Source organism: Calliopsis andreniformis, chromosome 5 (genome assembly GCF_051401765.1).
Source record: "Calliopsis andreniformis isolate RMS-2024a chromosome 5, iyCalAndr_principal, whole genome shotgun sequence".
NCBI lineage: Eukaryota > Metazoa > Arthropoda > Insecta > Hymenoptera > Andrenidae > Calliopsis > Calliopsis andreniformis.
In genome coordinates, this window is record NC_135066.1 from 21,312,552 (window position 1) to 21,332,815 (window position 20,264).

The following is a 20,264-nucleotide window of genomic DNA, read 5'->3' on the forward strand; positions in this document are numbered from 1 at the left end:
TCCATATCAGTGATTTTTAAAAGAATATTGATATACAAATACACAATGTTTAGTATGGAACAAATTTAACCCTTTAAGAAGTTAATAGAATCTAATTTATTTATATAGTAGTATTTTATATTATTTATAATGCAAAAATTCACGAAAGTCTATAGGAATTTACAGTCTGCAATAATTGAACTTTTCCACTATTTTCTTAATAATTCATTCACTTTGCACGTTCCCTATAAGAAATTGCACAAGAACTTCGTTTCATTCCAATTTTCACATTAAATATATATGACTTTGAAAACTATCCTTGTTCATTCAGCATTGATAAATTTATCAAACGTGCAGTGCTATTACGTGACCTGAGACAGTGTGTATATTTATTTATTTATAATAGTAATCTAACATCATTTGTAGGATCCTGTCCTATAAGTAGATTCCTACTTGTTACTATCAACCTCATAATATCGAGTTTCTTTGAGGTGATTGTATAACTCCAATATGGTGTATGTACATACCTAAGATAAAATCATTAAATGGAACTTAATCGTTTAAGTAACGTATTTTTGCTAAATAAGTACAATTAAATATTTAATTGTGTACATGACCGCATAGCTTGATTATTTATTATGAAATAAAGTATTATTACATTCTTGTCAATATCATTGTTATTTCAGGAATACTGGATCGCTTATAGAAAATTAAATTGATTTTTACTTTTGTAATACCTTGTAGCACATACATTCCTATAAATAGTTAGTGCAATGTGCAACAACGCTGTGCAATCACACAAAACTGTTGCACAAGGAAATATAACGAAGTCGTATGGGACTTAGGATCGTACACTGTATTCCTATGTAGCGGTTTCAACTACCGAAAGGAATCCATGGTCTTATTAGACGATATATAATTGTGGTATAGTATAGAACACTGAAACTTCAAATTGTAAAGACAACCCTGAGTGAGGTCTAGAATTCGTATCTCATAAAAAAGGTAGTATGCGTTTGTTTTGAAACGTCAGAGTTGTTAACTCTGGGACTCCTTGATAATCTTTGGGCTTTTAGGACCTCGCTATATCTGCTTAAGTAACAGTACGTACATACATGTTCTAACGAATAGTGATTAATTCTAGTGGGACACCTTAAAACATACAGTATGCTGTTTCAATTGACGTCGACTTTTGTGCCTTGATCGAGAACGGTGGATCATCCCCACCACTACTTTTCGTTAACTTAGAATCCAGCGACTTTAGTCCAAAGAAACCTGATCACCAAAAATAATTCAATCTTAACACGTTTAGCGCCAGGCAATTTTTCTATATTTTTGCACATCCTCTTAGTCACGCAAATATATATTAATAAAACCTAGAGTGTTTTATGATTCAATAATACACTTGTCATTTTACCTAGTACTGTAACTGTAACCTTATTAAGGTTGCTTAAAAGTTAAATGCTATGCTATGCTGTACTATCCTTAAATGTCATTTATTACAAGCATTGCTAGAAGAAATCATCAATTCAAAGTGGCGATAAACAATGACCATCATCACAGCTATGAGAATATGTTAAATACATGAACTATTTTTAACAATATCGCGCAAAAAGTGGTTTCAAAAAACTTTTAAATTATTTCCTTAAAAATGATTAGGTTTATTCATTGATGCTACTTTCGTAATGGCATGATGACTCATTCAACCGACTTCGATCGGGGCAATACTGTAGTATATGTATTATTTAGAACATACATGTAAATAATATCTATAATAAAATAAATAATTCTATTATATCCATTTTACACAATCTCACATTCTGCGTACGATGGAAATCCTTCTTTGGTTAATGTTTTATAGTACAGAATAAAAATAATATATTATTTTACAAAGTGTGGCACTTATAATTTATTTTATACATATGTATGTATATACAAGGTGCTTCAGGAATAGATAGCCAAATTCTGGTATCGTATTCTATTCTCCCTAAGGATGAAGAAAGGTCATATGAACATAGGTCCGAAAACTCTCTTTTCGAGATGAACACGCTTTTTTTGTGAAGAAATATTTTATAAATACTTGAAACTTAATTAAAGAAATTGCTAAAAATAATTTCCTTGTGCAATAATACACACTTGGCATCAACATTTTAAAAATTGTTAAAGATGTTCAAAAAATTCTGGTGTATTTCGAATTTCATCACATGCAGTATCTTCGAAAAGTAAAAGTTCTCGGACTTATGTTTATATGACTTTTTTCATTCTAAGAGAAAGCAGAATACGATACCAAAATTTGGTCACCTATTTCTGAAGTACCCTATATTTATAATTAATACGAGTGTACATTTACCTATAAATCTATATTTTCCATAGTACTGTCTCCAACGGAGATTGCGCTCGAAAGTATACATGTACTTGGGACTATCAGCGATCTCCGTTCAGCTATGTTTACACCTACACTGAGGCAACAAGTATGTAATATTTTGTCACCTCTTGTTATTTATACATAGGGTCTAACTGCATTTTCGGACATACATGCATTTGAACTTTTCATTCCTTTGTGTCTAAAATCTATACTTTAAAAGTGCTCTATATTTTCCTTATTTTTTACACGAGAGGCAATAAAATGTTCCTCGTTGTTGGCCAAGTGTAGATGTACAGCTTTAGGGACGAGTAGACTATTTAGCGCGCTGTATAATTTGATACTGTATATTCGACGTTGTGAAGCTTAGAGTGAAAAGTACCGCGACAGTTACAAGCCATAAAATTTCGTTCGACATCACTTTGCGGTAAAAGCTGCAGAGGAATGCACATACAGAGTATAAACAATATACAGTAATACCTTGGAAACTGTTCGGGATTTTGTCTTCGAAGTTGACCGTCTTTATCCCAGTCATGTCCCAGTCAGTTTTTGAAACTGACTTTGTACAGTGAGTCTACAGTATAACATATTTAAGATATACATATAAATAAGTGTACCTTAGACCCATTATTCCACAGCCAAGGATGTTTATTTCAACAAACTACTGTAGAACTTCAGTATCCCATGTACATCTATGTCACTTGTGTTCAATGAAGAAAAAACATGCTCAAGATTTACCAGATCTACCACGCTTAAAAATTGGCCACATACGTTCTCGAACCTCGATAAATTTGCAAGGCAGTACTTTACATAACAGTATTTTAAAGGGTGATAGGGGAGTTCAAATGGAACACAGAATATCCTACGACACAATGTCGGATCTGCTTTCATTTTGCAATCATAATTCTTTAAAGTTAATATACTTACTTATCTACATGCCAGACTAACAATCAGGATTCTATAATTATACAGATACATTGAAAAGCGAAAATAGAACAAGCAAGTCTTAGTACATTTCATTATAACTACTTCTTACACTTATACCTCGTTGGAAATGAATCTAAATTTAAAATTCAATGGTCTTGTCCACAAAAGGTTAAAATGATACAAATAAACAACTTGTATATTATTTGTAAAAATGAAACTATGAATTTGGAATTATAACAACATTTGTGTGTTAATATAAAATAATCGTTAAATTATTGTACACAAGTCAAAGTTATGCGATAGCAAACCAGTAGGTTGGAGAATATGTTTCATATGAGTTTAAACGTGAACAGAGTCGCGCTAGTACTAGAGTGAGAAAATATATCCTATTCTGTCCTCTTTTTCTATATACGATACAATGATGGGGCCAAACAAAATTTATGGTTTGTAGCTGTCGAAATCCTCTCGCTCGCTCCGACTGTACTGTCTCATCACGAGGAACTACGAAGAAAATGATGAGGGTAGCTCTAGTGATCACTGTTGGAGGCAATACTTTACACTACACTGTATACTTACGTTAATTAAATATATGTATTTAACAGTAACAATTGCAAACGTTACTATTCTTTGGTGCTCAATAAATACATACAGGTACTGCACAATGAGTTTTACTATTATGAAAAAGCGTAAGTTAATCTTTTCCAACACATACGTACATAAAATCAACAATGACTGCTAACTAACTAATGTTTTATATATAAAATAATAAGATAAACCTATTCGTTAAAATCATTCATAAATCTTTTACATGAGCTTGATATTATAAGGCTATTACCCATAATCATTGTGTCATTATGGCTTTGCACTTTGCAAATCAATATTTCATTTTTGAGTAATCATGGAAACTTATAAAATATTACTATCACACATTTTGAATGTTCAAAGTAAACTACTCAGTTCTTTCTTTTTTCTTAGACTTCATAAGTGCTTCATAAGCTACTAATTCTTTTTTCTCTTTTTGTAAGTTTCTATCCTCGTACTGCAATCTGTAATTAAACACTATATCAAAATATGATAAACCTGTTTTAAAATAAGTTGGGATATGCAAATGTGTTTTTTCTTATTTTATTTTTGTTTGCTATTCTAAGATAATTGAACTATAAATATCTCATAAAATATAAGACATACACACTTACGCAAACTAAAGATAAGTGGAAATGTAAGATGAGTCCATGAGGTGTTTTATTAGCATTAAATTGCATATCCCATTAATAAAGCATGAATAGATGAATGATAAAAAAAGGCTGTAAAATACTGTAAGTCAGAAAATGATTACTGTGAACTAAATGAAAACTAATAAAATATAAGATGGCACAATTCAACAAATTATTAATTGATCAATTTCTTAATAATTGTATGGAACTTTTTAGAATTATAAATATAACATAGCACAATCAATTTTATTACATAACAATAACTTACCTGTGCAGAATAATACGTTCAACAATTTTTTCTGTTGTCATATCATTACCACTATCCAGTAATTTAAATTTGTTTTGCCTTTTTGGTTCAGCATAAGGATCCGAGCCATCTTCACTAGGCATTATAGGGGTTTGACCATGACAAACAACCGAAACGTTAAAATGTTCCATAAGATCTTTGGTAACTTCATATGGTGCTCCAATTACCACCTCATTAACATACTGTAAAAACAAATAATACGTATTAAACATGTTGTAATTGATCTAATGTTCGATTCATTTTTCAAACTAATACACTTCATCTCTTACTTTGCATGCTAGTACACTAAGTACTCTCTCGTGAAGGTTCATAATTGGATGATTACCACATTTGTACCGATTAACTACTGGATCTGTATGAAGTCCAACTATAAGGTAATCACCTTCTTTTTTCGCAACTTCAAGAAAATCTAAATGACCAACATGAAAGAGGTCAAATGCTCCTGCCACATAAACAATTTTATCTTCAGGTTGTGGACTTTTTCCATCACTAAATTGAATAATTTTTTGTGTAGTAGGTAAGAATTGTGAACACACTGTCCATGGACTTCGAGCTGTTCGATCTTGACCCATACTTTTACTTGGCTCCCTGTCAACACAATATTCACTGTCTCCTTGTTTAAAATGCTGTCGTGTCATTAAAAGCATACGTCCTACCAAATCAGTTGTCGATACACCAGCTGTTCTTTGAACTTCTCTATAATAATCATGTTTATTTGTATTGCTCAATTTATTACATTTAATTTATAGTAAAATCATGGAGATACTTTTATACTGATTTATCACTTGAAATATACCTATAACGACCAGCTGCTTTAACCAAATGATATGTATCTACACCATCTGCGGTCATAGTAATGTCATCTCCATGAACACAAAAATCACAGTTATATTTGTCTAATGTCTCCAATGTTGTAACGTATGGTGCACCCTCAACCACCTCATCAACCCATTTAATACCACGGACCATCTTGTACCTGATATAAGATACTTACATTATAATTATTAATTATGCAAAACAATTTAAAAATATACAAAAGTTCTCTCTTCTATAAAATGTTTTTAACCAGATGAAATTGATTACAAGATTTCTTTTAAAGTGAACGATACTAAGGATTTTATGAAATATTTTCTTTCTCATTTTAATTTCTTCAATACTTATTATTTAAGTTTCTATAAAGTAGAAAAAAAATTCATTTTAGCACAGAGTTAAAAAAAGTTATTGTGATGCGAACTTTTATGCATTTATAGAAAATTTTAATATACTAAATGTATTAATACACTTAATACAGTAAAGATATGAGTGAAATGAATTTTTAGATAGGTTCCATTTTTTTAATTGAGTTTATGAAAATATGAATTTGAATAAATATCTGCATTTTAATGACGGAATCTATGGTTTTCCTATATTAGGAACATACCTTTCTTTTTCCATGAATACAGGAGGTCCTTTGTGTTTAGTAATTTCTTCATCTGTATGTATACCAACAACTAGATAATCACCTAATGCCTTTGCTTGTCGCAAAGAATTTGCATGACCAAAATGTACCATATCATAACTGCAGCAGAAAAATGTTCGTATTTGAAATACTCAGTTGACTATACGTAGATTGCAATTATAAGAAATTTAAGTATGTAAAAAGATATAGAATAAAAATAATAAGCGAAAAAATAAAAAAATGTTTAAAGTAATGTAATGTAAACATTATAATATATAGAGAATGAAACAAAACTTTACTTAAATTCTACTTTTTATAAAAATGTGTATAAATATCCTAAAACTAACTATAAACACAAATTTGTTTCTTATTGATATTATATTCTATTGTATCTAATTATTTCTTAAACTGGTTTTATTTCATGTTCTACTCAGTTCTATTCAATAATTATAAATTCAATTACAATGTAGACTATGACTTGATTATACAGAGTTTAAAATATAAAACTTTAAAATAGCTCAATTGTTTTCATTTCTCAAGAATGTTTCATTTAGATCAATATGTTCATAGTTCCATAATCCACGTGTGATTAGGATAATTTAAACCTTGATTTATAGTTTTTATTAGATTCTTATTGAATTTCTGATTAAAAAATATATAATTTGATATATTATACAGGATATCCCACTTTTTTCCAATATAAATTAGCCAACATATTCTACAAGTCAAACGAAGAAAAGATGTTACATAAACATATGCTCTTAAACACTTTATTAAGAAGTTATAATAAAAGTACAAAATAACAATAAACTGCTTTCTCAATGGATTTGCATTATAATTCTGTTGCAAAACGCTATCTGTTATTACAGATATAGAACTGGCATATAAAAAAATAAAATTTAATGCACCTTTAATTTCTTCTTCATTTTCCTTAATTGCAGCAGATACATCACAAATCCTTTTAGTAAACTTTTCCTTTCGCACAGGAAATTATTCCTTCTCAACCTATCTATTATTGTGAATAATGGTCAATTAACTATTACCATACTGATACTGCATATTTTGAAATGGAATTATAATGAGAATGCATTTTTTTCTTCATTTTGCTTATAGAATATGCTGGCAAAGTTATGCCAGAAAAAATTCTGACACCCTATATATCCTGAAGGTAGGAGTGAATCAGCATTCTTTTAATGGGCTATGAATGTGTTAACTAAAATGCTCAAATATTCTTTACACTAACTTAAAGTTGGTTAAGAAAATGAATGAAAAAGTAAATTTTCAGAAATAAGAACTAATTCTAATGTTGTTCAAAGAGAATAAAATAATATTATAAAGCTATTATTATAAAGCTATCATCGCTATTTATTAAATGAATCAGACTGAATCATATTAAAAAAAGTATTGTACTATTAAGACAATTTCTAATATGTGAAATTTTTTCAAAAAACTGAAATTACTTGACAAAATGCCACCAATTCCAAAAGTTTCAAGCATTTTCTGTTCTCAATAAATAGTACTTACAAGTAGCCGACGCGATATCAAAGGTCAGATAATTAAAAAAGCCAAATTTAAACAATTTGCCAAATATAAGATTTGCTGCCATAAAATTCAAGATAAGGAAACCTTGATAAAAGAGCACAAATAAGTGCCAGTCGAATTAAAAAAACGTAGATAGAAGGAAAATACCCGAGAAATCATTACAATGCAATACCATTGTTATAATAACATTATTATTATGTTATAATAACACGACGCACTAATTCACATATAATAGCATATTATCTATTAGTGTACTGTTAACTATGTACCAAAAAATCACAGTCGTCTAACGATTTTGAAAAACAAGCACGTGAAACATACACTGAATGAGCAATATAGCCAATTCGATTAGAACTCACCATCCATCGCACCAAACTCGTACTTCTTTACGGTTCTCTGTCATAACGATAAAAATGAGGATATTCTAAGATAAGAAAAAGGAACTTTTTCAGTAATTAGTTACGGATAATCGTAAAACATATTACACCGAGAAGATTTTGGAATGTACTGTGTGCTGTGTGCGTGCAGTGCGCGTCATTCACTCGCGCACCCTACACTTTTAATGAACCACATCCCTTCCCACTTCATCGTCCCCACCTATCGACCTTTATACAAATGATGAATTTTATATGAGCTTAGAATTTTATATAACAGAATTGCAAATTGAAATAAGTTTTTGTATTGAAATTTTACTCTGAGTAAGGTTCGAGTGCTAGAGCTAGAGGAACCTGTTAGTGCAGTTACGCTTGCAAAATAATATATGTATGTACATACAGAATACAGAGTGTCCAATTTAACTAAAAAACCTCGAAAGTACTGCCTCTATCGGCCAGAGCAGGAAATACGGAGGGCTCGTCCCCGTGTTCCGGTGTCCCCGCTCTAGATGCCTCTTAAACGCTGGTTGTAGTTTTTTATGAAACTGTCAATTCTGTAAGCTAAATAAATGCGAACGAATCGATTCCTTGCTAATAATTATTTGCATCATCAGCACATATAATTTTTAGTTATAAAATGTTTGCAAATTATTTATTTGGCTTAATTTTAAGTTTTCGCTCCATGTCATTCAAAGTTAAATAGTGCGCAAGGGTAATGTGCGTGTTTATAATCGTTTGATTGTGGCAGTATGACACAATAATAAATACTAATAATGATGCAGTAATTTTATAACCCTCTAGCATACAAATGAGATGATGAAACAACATATTATTTAATCGTGGAGCAGTAGAATAGGTTATCCAACCTGTTAGTCGGTTAAATTGTTATATTGTTACATACTATACTTTAACTTATTTATAACAAATCTCTGACAACAAGTATCTTCCGTGAGGCATAAGAGTTGACTTTTGTTACTTCTCTGTTTAAGAGTGAAACCTTTTGGTTTCTAGTTGTAGGTAGACCAACGAACGAAACCTTACGTTAAGGATATTGGAGGACATAGTTTCTCATAGATAATCATTTTTATTAAAAAATGTATTAACCTACTGTAACCTAACAGATTTTCATGCAGATAATATCAATCGATCCCCCTGTGTTCTTCCAATTAAATACAATATGATTCCGATTATTTATAACGCAAATACGTAAAACTTGATTTGTAGAAAGAAAAATCCTACTTGTCTTTCTATTTGAACCATTTGCCCACCCTCGAGTTATCGCTTTCTGTCCCTACTCTTCCTTCGCACTCATTAACTAAATGGCAGAAAGAGAACGGACACAGATTGAGGAGAGTTAGCGGGGGTCAAAGCTGGGAGAGGTCCAGACCTCGGGCCATGAGTAGGAGCAAGTAGGAAAGTAGGAAATAGGAGAACCTCGAATTAGCGTGTTCAGCACGGGACGACACGCTATCGTCACCTTCCCTTCCTTCCTGCACCCCTGCCAAGTCAGAACCCTGTCATTCAACAAACACAAGCAGGTGTATCTGTATGAACAGTCATCACGGGCGAAGCGTGGACCGACATGGCAGAGTACGGAAAAACGATGAATAAATCGAAGTGTCTAGAAAATTGAATTGCCTATTTTTTGATAGTGATCATTAAAAGATAGATAGGAGGTAAATATAATATCCAAAGGAGGAATACTGGCAACAATGAATCCTGACACACTTGGATATATTGAATCTATGATTGTTTTCATGACTCCACTTTTTTGGAAAAAATCTAATCTTGGGATTAGAAAATAATCTCAAGCAGAATGGTGTCATGTCCATTTACAATAGCATAAAGGATTTTTAAGTTAACCGCAGAAAGGAGAAGCTTAATATTAGTAACAACCCTACAGGTATCGTTGAAAGAGATTGAACGGCAGAGGTCTGACAATGTAATCCTTGAGGGACATTTGAACTAGCTAAAATTGTCTAATGTACTTATTAGTAAATTTTACTATTTATGATCAACCTGTTACAAAACTTGAGATCCGCTCAAAGAGGAGACCATTACAGTCGATAGCAGACAGTTTAGATAGTAATATGGAATGAGATATAAGAGCCCCTCTGAAATTAAATGTATCAACTTGATGTCTTGCTTCAATGGTACATATAATAGATCGACTGTAATTTATTAAAATGGTTACAGTAGAACAGCCTGTCACAGAAACGTGTTGTTCTTTAGTTAATACATTTTTTAATAAAAATGATAACCTATGAGAGACTATGTTCTCCAATATCCTTGACGTAAGGTTTCATTCATTTGTCTACCTAAAACTAGAAACCAAAAGGCTGTCTTCACTTTTAAATAGGCAAGTAACAAGAGTTAACTCTTATATCTCACGGAAGATACTCGTTGTGAGAGATTTTTTATAAATATGTTAGAGTATAGAAGACAGAATAAATTCACGGGTTTCTTGATGTAACAATCTAACAGACTAACAGGTTGGATAACCTATTCTGCTGCTCCACCATTAAATAATATGTTGTTTCATCATCTCATTTGTATGCTAGAAGGTTATAAAATTACTGCATCATTATTAGTATTTATTATTGTATCATATTGCCACATCCAAACGATTATCAATCACACACATTAATCTATGTGCACTGTCAATCTATTATCATTTTCATATTCTTTGGATGACATGGAGCAAAAACTTGAAGTGAAGCCAAGTAAATAGTTTATAAACATTTTACAACTAAAAATTTTGTGCGCTAACAATGCAAATAATTATTAAGAAGAAATGGCTTCTATTCGTATTTTTTTAGGTTATAGAATTGAGAGCTCCATAATAGGTTACAACCAGCGTTCAAGAGGTATCTAGAATGGAGACAAGACCGGGGCAGCAGTTTCGAGAGTTTTCAGATAAAATAATCACACTATATATTTAAATTTAATTATGTTAAAAATAGTTAAACAAATACCGTTAATGTTTATTATAAATAGAAAATAGATATACGTAAACCATGGCTTGAGTTCTACTTCTCAATCTTATCATTTAATAGATAAAAAAATCGTAACCTTGAATGATAGGAAATATAGATAATAATGGATCGCATGATCGATCAAGGTTTAACACTACTAGATTTTTCTAAAACTCGAAATTTTTCTTTTTGCTTAATTGTAAAAGTTTTCTTCAAAACATTTTTAATCAGACTCTAATTAATTCACTAAATTGTTACAAGCCTTCACGAAATTTTCCTAAAAAAATTTATCTAATATTCAGATATAGAAACTATTTTTATTTTCCTTTTTTCTTATTCCTATTAAGCTAATGAAAAATATAAATAATACAATTTTTTAAATAATGTGTACTAAATATTACTAAGTGAAGGAGACAATTTGTCAGTATAGAATCTGCGTAAAAAGTTAACTCACTCTTGATAGTTTTTAAGGATCCTAAGGTAATTCAGATATTTTAAACGTGTAACTATGCACATATGCATATTGTTAGAAGGTATCGTTTCGTACGTCTTTAAGCTATTTAGATTAAAAAATGAACTTAAAATGTCCTACATATTTTTACAACTTTCTACACAATAAAATAAAGCCAATGACCAATATGTTAAAAAGTATATTTTAATCGCACAAGATTATCAACAAGATAATTCCTTGCTACACCTTTAATATACATTAATATACATTTTCTTGTTGCGTTAAAATATACATTTGGCATTAAGTCGTATGATTACATTGCTCTTACTTAACAGAGCTGTAAAGAGCCACTGCTTCACCATAATGTTGTATCACAATATATGAAAAGCTCAGTGATATTACTCAACATTTTTCATTATATAAAATAGGAAAAACGCAATTAAACCATATACAAGCAACTTTTCGACTGAATTACAGTACAATCCCGATCTTAAGTTCCGAAATCGTAATAAACTTATTTCTAAAATTATTTAATGCTTTATGAACTTAAATTTGTCTTCCGAGGCGAGGACCAGTTGAAATGAACAAATAGTTTCAAGAAAGAATGTTTGTGCCATTGTATTGAAACAATATTGTACAGCCAACATACATATTCAAACACATATTATCTAAATTACATTACACACAAACCACTGTGTAAATTAGATAATATAAGTTGAAATAAATCACTACAGAATTTGAAAATTATTAAACTTTTTGTAACTAACCAAAAGAAGAATGTTACAAATCATATGGTACAAAAGAATCATGAATACACAGTACAATGATACACTGCAATATCAGTACTGCAAAACTGAGATATTTGATTATTTATTGGATAACATTGTACAATATAAAAATACTAGAACAATTTCAGATCTACAAAGTTTTCTGTATCAATAAGACGTTTAATACTTTTATTATAACGTTTTTATAATTTCGACGTATTAACTTCGATTTACCCATCTAACATTGAAAAATATATCCCCGCAATACCATAAAACATTTAAATATACGCATTAATACATACGTTAAATACCACGAAGAATGACTCATGACTTTACAATAAAAAGTTCTATTATTGCCAAAACAATTAGACAGGCATATGTAATCGGCAGTCATAAAATCGAAAAATTGTAACTGTACAGAAAGACGTTATATTGGAATGAATTAATAAACTCTGACCTGATTGTATGACTTCTGATAAATGCCTCAAACAATAAGCTATTTCCTTATGAAGCATAACACTGATCATTTCTATTGATTTATTATCATAATACTCGATTAACGATAAAAAAAAATTGAAAAATAACTATAGAACAAAAATTTTGATTCAGCACTTTTTAAAAATAAATTACGCGTTGAATTACTATTGGCTATCAAATTATATTAACGTATATTTATAAATCCAATTAAAAGTTTAATAAATAAAGCATTTCACTTTCCGCACAAGGAAAGTAAAACATGGTAATCAAATTTTATACAGAATCGTTTAGATTTCATATTTATACTGTTTTATTAAATTTCTAATACTACAACGCACAAAACTTTTGTGCGCTCTTAAACTTAATACAGTGCAGTGCATTGTATTTTTTTAAATAATACAATGATTCGTGCACTTACGACCTAATTATTTTCTACAGAATCACAAAATAAATTGCTATAAGTTAACTTTTTCATTTAAGAAATATTTTACTTCATAAAAATGCCTCATAAAATAAATACTAGTTGGTATTATTACCAAATTTTATCATTTCTTTGTTTCTATATCAACCCAAACTTTGACAGCACTAGTCTAAGCTACATTATAAAGAAAGATAATGGTCGTAATTGTAAGAATCATAAGTCGAAGATCATCGATAATGTTTTACCTAGTGTTACACTTATGTTTATTTTTACTAGAAGAGAGAATGTTTTTTGAGTGTCCTTCACTCAACATAATCTGAACTTGTAATACCATCAATCTTTTTACCTTGATTGGTAACGATGCCGCATGCATTTTACCCTACTTTGTATCCAGTCACAATAAGAAGCACGTTATATGGAAAACATACTATATCAGATAGAACCACTCTTCTTTTCGTTCTTTTTAAAACTATATTACATGAGACTTTTTTCGAAATTAATTATTTTAGAATTAATAACCATTTTGTTGTCTATAATTACTCCCACTACCTCCGCCTCCTCCACTTCCTCCATATCCACCGCCGTTTTGACTATAAGTGCCAGAGCCTCCACCAGAAGCTCCGCCATAATTATTTTGAGAAAATGCTTTGCTATTGTAATTACCTCCTCCCATACCACCTGAAAAGGAAAGAAACAGTTCAGTTATTGTTCGATTAAAATTAGAAAAATTATAATTTTTATTAAAAGCCATACTGCTACTATTTCCATTCCATTTGTTTCCTCGGTCACCTCCAGCACCGCTAGAGCGGTCGAATCTGCCACCTCTGTCTCCTCCATCGCGTCCACCACGAGATCCTCGTGAACCACCTCCACGACCTCCAGAGCCGCGTCCACTTCCACCTCCACTGCGTCCTCCATAACGACCTCCTATGAAAAGAAAGTAATTTTATAAGAAATAATAATACTAAATTGGTCCACTTAAAAATAAAAAAGAAAAAAAAAACAACGTACTTTTATAAATTCCTGGATTCCTTGATAATTCATAAAGTTTCGGATTCACAACTTGCTTTGCTTCTTCTAAAACTTGAATTAAGTCAGTAGCCTTGTGTGCATTACCAGGTGTAAAAAAGGCGTAAGCAGTTCCTGTACGCTGTGATCGTCCTGTACGTCCAATACGGTGTACATAGTCTTCTGAATTGGACGGGTAGTCCAAATTTATCACAAACTTAACATCTTCCACATCTGTGCAATAATATGCATTTATAATCATAGAAACTGTAAACTATTTTTGTCTTTGTGGTTCAAGTAACTTACAAAGCGAATTAAGTAAAGCATTAATACATATATTAAAATGTGTAATATAGATGGAATTATGGAATGTAACTTTGTACTTTAAAGAAAAATTAAATAAATAATGTGAATATTATTTTTAATTCCATCTATAATGATCACATAGAATAGAAGAACATTGACCACAAAGAGCAAGTTTTTATATTATTTACCTGTTGTTGCCAAAAGCTGGAAACGTAAATACATTTTTGGAAATGTAGAGGAATCAGAGCTCAGATGGTTCTCATGGAATTCTCGCTTTATGCGTTAGCGAGCTGTATATTTACTCTTAGCAACTTCACACCCTTCTCTCCCGCACCAAAGTATGGATCTGTGCTGGTCTTTGAAAATTTGGTCCTTGCGTTATTGCTTCGGTGAGGTTGGAACATTGGATGAGCACCATGTGCATTCTCCGATCAACCCCACATGCATTCCATGGCATATTTAACATCAATTTTGTTTTGCAATGTCGATAGTTTACAAATTATTCATTATCAATATAAATTATTGCAAATATGTACTAAAAGTACTATCAGAAAGACATAAGCATGGACATAACGATACAGTTTTTTAAAAATTTAAAGCAGAAGATAATTTCACAGCCACTGCAAAACAATATAGTGCCATTCCCTATCTTTCTAATCTAAGAAAGTGATCAAAATCTATCCTGTTCTGTAGTCCTTGTATGCTAGACGCCCTAACACTATGACTTCCATACTTTGGACCGTCGCAGGTACAGAGTGAGAGTGTGTTTTTTCAAGTGGCACGGTGGGCCGAGGCACAGCGTTAGGTAGCTTGTTGCACGGGGACAGAGACCAGCAGTCACGCCCCATTCAATTATATATTCCAAAGCAAGCTCTCCAGAGTTCTTATCATTGATAAAACTCCGTCGCATGTGCCTCTGAAAACACATAGAACAGCACGTTAATACCAGACTGACAAGACTTTTCTCAATCAGAACAAAATTTAAAGAGATCAACCTCCTACTCTCTTACCTGTTCACCTATTCTAATTCTACTGCTGAAATATTTTGACTTACTTTTAATTCTGATACTAATCCAATTTAATATTTTAGTTCAATTTATATGGTAGTAATAAATATCTTCTCACTGCATTTTATATAATTGAAACTTATAATAGTTCACTATTAATTCACCATATCCAACATAATTTAATTGAGAAGATATTCTACTACTGATTTACATGTATTAAAATTATATCTCAAAAATTAAAAGTATGCCAAAATCCACCTAATCTGAACAAATTATAAAGTATCATTCTATTGTCGTGCTGAAAAAATGAGAATAGTATTAATTTTTTAAGTGTGTTTCACATAATATCACTGAATTCCCTGGATAATAAGTTAATAGAGATAATATAAATAGGAAATTTGAATCACTGATTGTGTTAATTAATTGTTCTGAAACCTTATTTGTTTTGTATATAATTTCCATTCACACCAAGAAAGGACTAATGTCAATCAGTCTGGCACATGCCGTTATCCGTTGCCACATCACAATAATACAACTCTCACAAACGTGAAATAACCATCGCAGCCTGACCCTTACATCGTACCCACTCATGTGTAAATAGATTCTTACCTAATCCTCTTGCTGCAACATCTGTAGCTACTAGAATGGCAGATCTGCTATTCCGGAATTCTGAAACATGTTCTTTGGTATTAGGCAGAATTTGTCTACATACTCGGAAATAAGTGTTTTATTTAATACTTACGGTTTAATACATAATCTCTTTCTTGTTGACTTTTGTCTCCATGGATGCCAATTGCTTGCCATCCATATCTATTAATTGCACGCGTTATATCATCCACTTTTCTCTTAGTTTCGACGAAAATAATGGTCTTGTTTTCTGGTTCATTCGAAATTTCTTCCAAGAGTTTCATAAGTTTACCCTCCTTCTCATATTCTTCACATACATCAACAATTTGAAGAATATTATGATTGGCTGCCAATTGTAGCGAGCCGATATTAATTTGTATATAATCTGTTAAAAATTCTTCTGCTAGATTGCGAACCTCTTTTGGCCATGTTGCAGACCACATAAGAGTTTGTCGATCAGGTCTAATTTGTTCAACAATTTTCCTAATCTGTGGTTCAAAGCCCATGTCGAGCATCCTATCAGCCTCATCAAGTACTAAGTATGTACATCTACGTAAATTTGTTGTACCACGTTCTAGAAAATCGATAAGACGTCCAGGCGTTGCTATACAAATCTCAACACCACGTTCGAGATCACGAGCTTGAGGTCCTTTTGGAGCTCCACCGAAAATACAAGTATTTCTCACTTGCGACGAAACTCCGAAATCTGATGCGACTTGCTGAATTTGCTGTGCAAGTTCTCTTGTTGGTGCTAAAATAAGTGCTATAGGCCCATCATTTCGATTCAACCGAGGTTGATGATTTATGTGTACAATTGCTGGTAAAATGTATGCTAATGTTTTTCCAGACCCTGTTTGAGCAATTCCAACCATATCGCGCCCAGATAAAGCAATAGGCCAACCTTGGGCTTGAATTGCAGTTGGTTCTCCAAATCCTTGTCTACGGATCTCGTTCAAAACGTAGTCAGGAAATCCACCTTCTTCAAAGTATATATTTGGCCCTGGTACGTTTGTACCTTTTACAGTAATTTCTTTATCTGAACGATATGCTTCAACTACATGCAGACTTCGAGTCGTAACATTAGGATGTGGTTGATAAAAGTCTTTCCTGAATGGAGGCAATGTGCTTAAATCCCATCTTGGCTTACGAAGACGTTCTCCAGGTTGTCGATTCTTGAAGTTATTATTTCCAAAAGAACCACCATCTCTGTTTGAACTTCCACCAAATCTACCACCTCCACTACTTCCGTCTCGACCACCAAAACGGCCACCTCCACGGGCTCCACCTCCTCTTCTGTCGCCACGTTCACGGTCACGATACGCCCTATATCAAACATTTGGTAATTAACAATTAAGAATTGAATTTAAATGAAATATTTTATGTCAATTACATCTCATATAAAATACAATTGACAAAAAAATATAATAGGAAGTGATCATAATTTGATGAAAGCATCATTTAAAGTATTAATGAATGATTATTGACCAATACAGGGTGTTTTAAGAGTACATGTCAATACTTCAAGAGCTGAATCTTCACACTAAAATAAATAAAAAATGTTGAACATATGTCCTACATACATTACTTTTCAAGTTATAGATAACTAAACAAAATGTTCGAAAGTGTCCGTCACCCATTAGATTTCCACCTTTGGGGCCATTTAAAATATGAGTATTTAGTTCAAGTGAATAATATGTACGAACTGCAACAAAGGATACAAAATAGATTTGAGACTACTTGAGGAACCCCTAATGTTTTCGAGCCAGTATGAAATTCTATATTAATTATAAGGCATGCAGTAGCATGTGTTGAGGCACGTGGTGAACATTTTGAATATTTTCTTTAATGATCCATAACTCGAGTAGTAAGGTATATAAGACATGTTCATGACATTTTTTGCTTATTTTAGTGTGTAGATTCAACTTCTGAAATATTGACATGTATTTGTGAAACATCCTGTATAAAGTAGACTTAAGTTCACGCTAAAAGCAGAGGAGACTGTTTTTACTAAAACTACTTTGCTTTTCAATTTTGCTTTATCTTAAGCCATAGAATCAGGTTTTTTTCTATTACTACTTGCCTAAGGAGATACAGTAAGATCATAAAGGAAGTAGTCTCAAATTTTACACCTCTCAGATTTTTGTATAATAGGCTTGACACTTTTTTTATGACACAAAGACTCCAGGCCTCACTCAGGGTCCTACGAACTATCTCTATGATATAGTTTCTTGAATTTTCTCCTATACAGGACCTTACTATGTGAAAGCCTATAGTTTTATGTCACAGATCAGCTGAGATCAGTTATAGCTTATAGACACTGTTTAAAACCTTATTGTATCAACTTGGGCAAGTTTCTTTCTATATTTGAGTTCTAAGAAAAATATTGATGAAGAAGATTTGAAAGTAATAAAGAAAAATCAATTAAGATTATAAAAATAAGCTAGTATTTTGCAATCCATTTGTCTTCCTCTATTATTATTTAATTGTTGCATACTAATTGTAAAATTGTAATTGCTTCACTAGAGCTATTCAAATCAAATTAACCCACATAAAAAAAATATAAAATTTATATATTATGCATATATACAGAATGAAAAATATTTTTATAATATTTCGCTTACTTTGCTTTTATATTGAAAATTATGAATATTCTTATCATATAGCTAACAAAATGAATTAAAATATTAATCAAAAACTAAATTATATTAAATTAAAATTTACTTATGCATTTTCCACAAAAAATATAATATTTTTTATATTATGTACATATTACCTTCACATGGAAAACAAAAATTAAACATATCTGAAAGCAACAACTATATAATACTTGACTTTTTATTGATAGTAAAGAAACGCATAGAACAACTATTACAACTTATTAGTTCCTGTAGCTATAAGTGATATACACATACATAGTAGATTGCATTAATGAGACATTATTTGCACAAGCTACCAAAATTTTTAAATTAAATTGACCCATGTTACATTAGAGTAACAGGTACTTATGCATATCTTGTAAAATAGGGATTTTATTAAAAAATTTGTTAATGCCAAATTTCAATTTTATATTAAATTGACTCGAAGAGTATGCTAGGGTTAAATTATTGAAAGGTATATTTATTGTATCCTGTACATGTATGTACATCAGATACGTGAAATTTATATTATGTTCATAGAATAAACTTAAATTTATAACCTATATATAAATGATCTTAACATAAGAAAAAGCGTGATATTTCTATGAAAATTGTTAACTATAAAAATTCTATGCACTCTATAAGAATAAAGAATTTAGCCAAGATGAAAGCAATATGGAGTAACTTATAGTCAATCAGAGACGTTAAATGACAATATAAAATTCATCGGAAAATGGAAATTTTTCGCAATATTAATAGAAAATTTCTTTCACTTACATTCTCATGGAGATACGTGATATCTTTAATTTGGAAATTCAAAATATTTCCTGATTAAATCGGCGTACCAATGAACGAAGCTACCAAAAGGTACGCTTCAATCGTTACTCGATCCAAAGGAGATCTGTAAAACAAATGTCATGGCGTCCAAATGTACCAAGAAATAGTTCCATTTTATTTCACATTTAAGTATTTTATGTATGCACTATGGTTATTACAACTTTCATAAAATTTAACGGTATTTAAAAAAATTGCTTACTTTTTTACATATAGAAATGTTGGAACATTAGTAATAAGTATGTACATATTTAATTAAATGCTATAATGTGTGAAACGCCGGAAGTAATGGCTTTAGGTAGGGATATACGGAAGTAAGGTATTTCAAATGTCTCTTTGGCGCCTTTATATTTTGTATATTTGAATAAGAAAAAACATTATTCCTAATTCAATGTATAAAATACAAAAATGTAAGAAAAATATTTATGTACCTATAATTTTAAGTTACTTCTAATTTAGTTTTATAAAATATTTACATAATAAAAAGTTTTGATATACACGTATCATACATTGGCTTGATTGATCGTAATTGTAAATTTAAAAATTCCGTTAAGACCGGTTGTTACCATGTTGTTACATTAAAATAAAGTGAGCAAGCTAGGGATAATATATACA

General features: G+C 31.1%; 2 protein-coding genes and 1 long non-coding RNA gene across 9 annotated transcripts; 1 reads left to right on the forward strand and 2 right to left on the reverse strand.

Annotated features, from left to right (window-relative positions):
• Window positions 1-592: 592 nt before the first annotated feature.
• On the reverse strand, window positions 593-8,307 carry Pect (phosphoethanolamine cytidylyltransferase). Of its 7 annotated transcripts, XM_076378176.1 has the most exons (8): window positions 8,252-8,303; window positions 8,126-8,162; window positions 6,207-6,344; window positions 5,583-5,762; window positions 5,056-5,482; window positions 4,748-4,968; window positions 4,462-4,569; window positions 4,269-4,311 (listed from the first exon to the last, which is right to left on the reverse strand). In XM_076378176.1, the coding sequence occupies exons 3-7, from the start codon at window positions 6,335-6,337 to the stop codon at window positions 4,467-4,469; spliced, it is 1,062 nt and encodes a 353-aa protein (XP_076234291.1). In that variant the 5' UTR covers window positions 6,338-6,344; window positions 8,126-8,162; window positions 8,252-8,303; the 3' UTR covers window positions 4,269-4,311; window positions 4,462-4,466. The 7 variants fall into 7 exon arrangements, 5 of the variants coding, with proteins under 5 accessions (XP_076234290.1, XP_076234292.1, XP_076234291.1 ...); XR_013001897.1 differs by lacking the exon at window positions 4,462-4,569 and adding an exon at window positions 593-3,766 and having other exon boundaries at window positions 3,842-4,311; window positions 8,126-8,307; XR_013001898.1 differs by having other exon boundaries at window positions 4,462-4,579; window positions 8,126-8,307.
• Window positions 8,308-10,513: 2,206 nt separating this feature from the next.
• On the forward strand, window positions 10,514-11,160 carry LOC143178857 (uncharacterized). Its single transcript, XR_013001860.1, has 2 exons — window positions 10,514-10,863; window positions 10,960-11,160. It is a non-coding gene; the product is annotated as an uncharacterized LOC143178857 (long non-coding RNA).
• A 1,245-nt stretch (window positions 11,161-12,405) lies between these two features.
• On the reverse strand, window positions 12,406-19,716 carry LOC143178856 (uncharacterized). Its single transcript, XM_076377756.1, has 6 exons — window positions 19,593-19,716; window positions 16,295-17,502; window positions 16,162-16,221; window positions 14,243-14,473; window positions 13,985-14,158; window positions 12,406-13,909 (listed from the first exon to the last, which is right to left on the reverse strand). The coding sequence occupies exons 1-6, from the start codon at window positions 19,598-19,600 to the stop codon at window positions 13,743-13,745; spliced, it is 1,848 nt and encodes a 615-aa protein (XP_076233871.1). The 5' UTR covers window positions 19,601-19,716; the 3' UTR covers window positions 12,406-13,742.
• Window positions 19,717-20,264: the final 548 nt, after the last annotated feature.

What these genes read in the sequence shown, in the direction of transcription:
- Pect (XM_076378174.1), bottom strand. Translation starts at nt 8,169, where the DNA reads ATGACAGAGAACCGTAAAGAAGTACGAGTTTGGTGCGATGGATG. An exon ending in GTATTCATGGAAAAAGAAAG is followed by an intron (nt 5,763 to 6,206) that starts GTATGTTCCTAA and finishes ATCTTATATCAG; the next exon opens with GTACAAGATGGTCCGTGGTA. An exon ending in TTAGTGTACTAGCATGCAAA is followed by an intron (nt 4,969 to 5,055) that starts GTAAGAGATGAA and finishes TTGTTTTTACAG; the next exon opens with TATGTTAATGAGGTGGTAAT.
- LOC143178856 (XM_076377756.1), bottom strand. An exon ending in AAGAGATTATGTATTAAACC is followed by an intron (nt 16,222 to 16,294) that starts GTAAGTATTAAA and finishes AACATGTTTCAG; the next exon opens with AATTCCGGAATAGCAGATCT. An exon ending in TGTTGCAGCAAGAGGATTAG is followed by an intron (nt 14,474 to 16,161) that starts GTAAGAATCTAT and finishes ATTATTGCACAG; the next exon opens with ATGTGGAAGATGTTAAGTTT.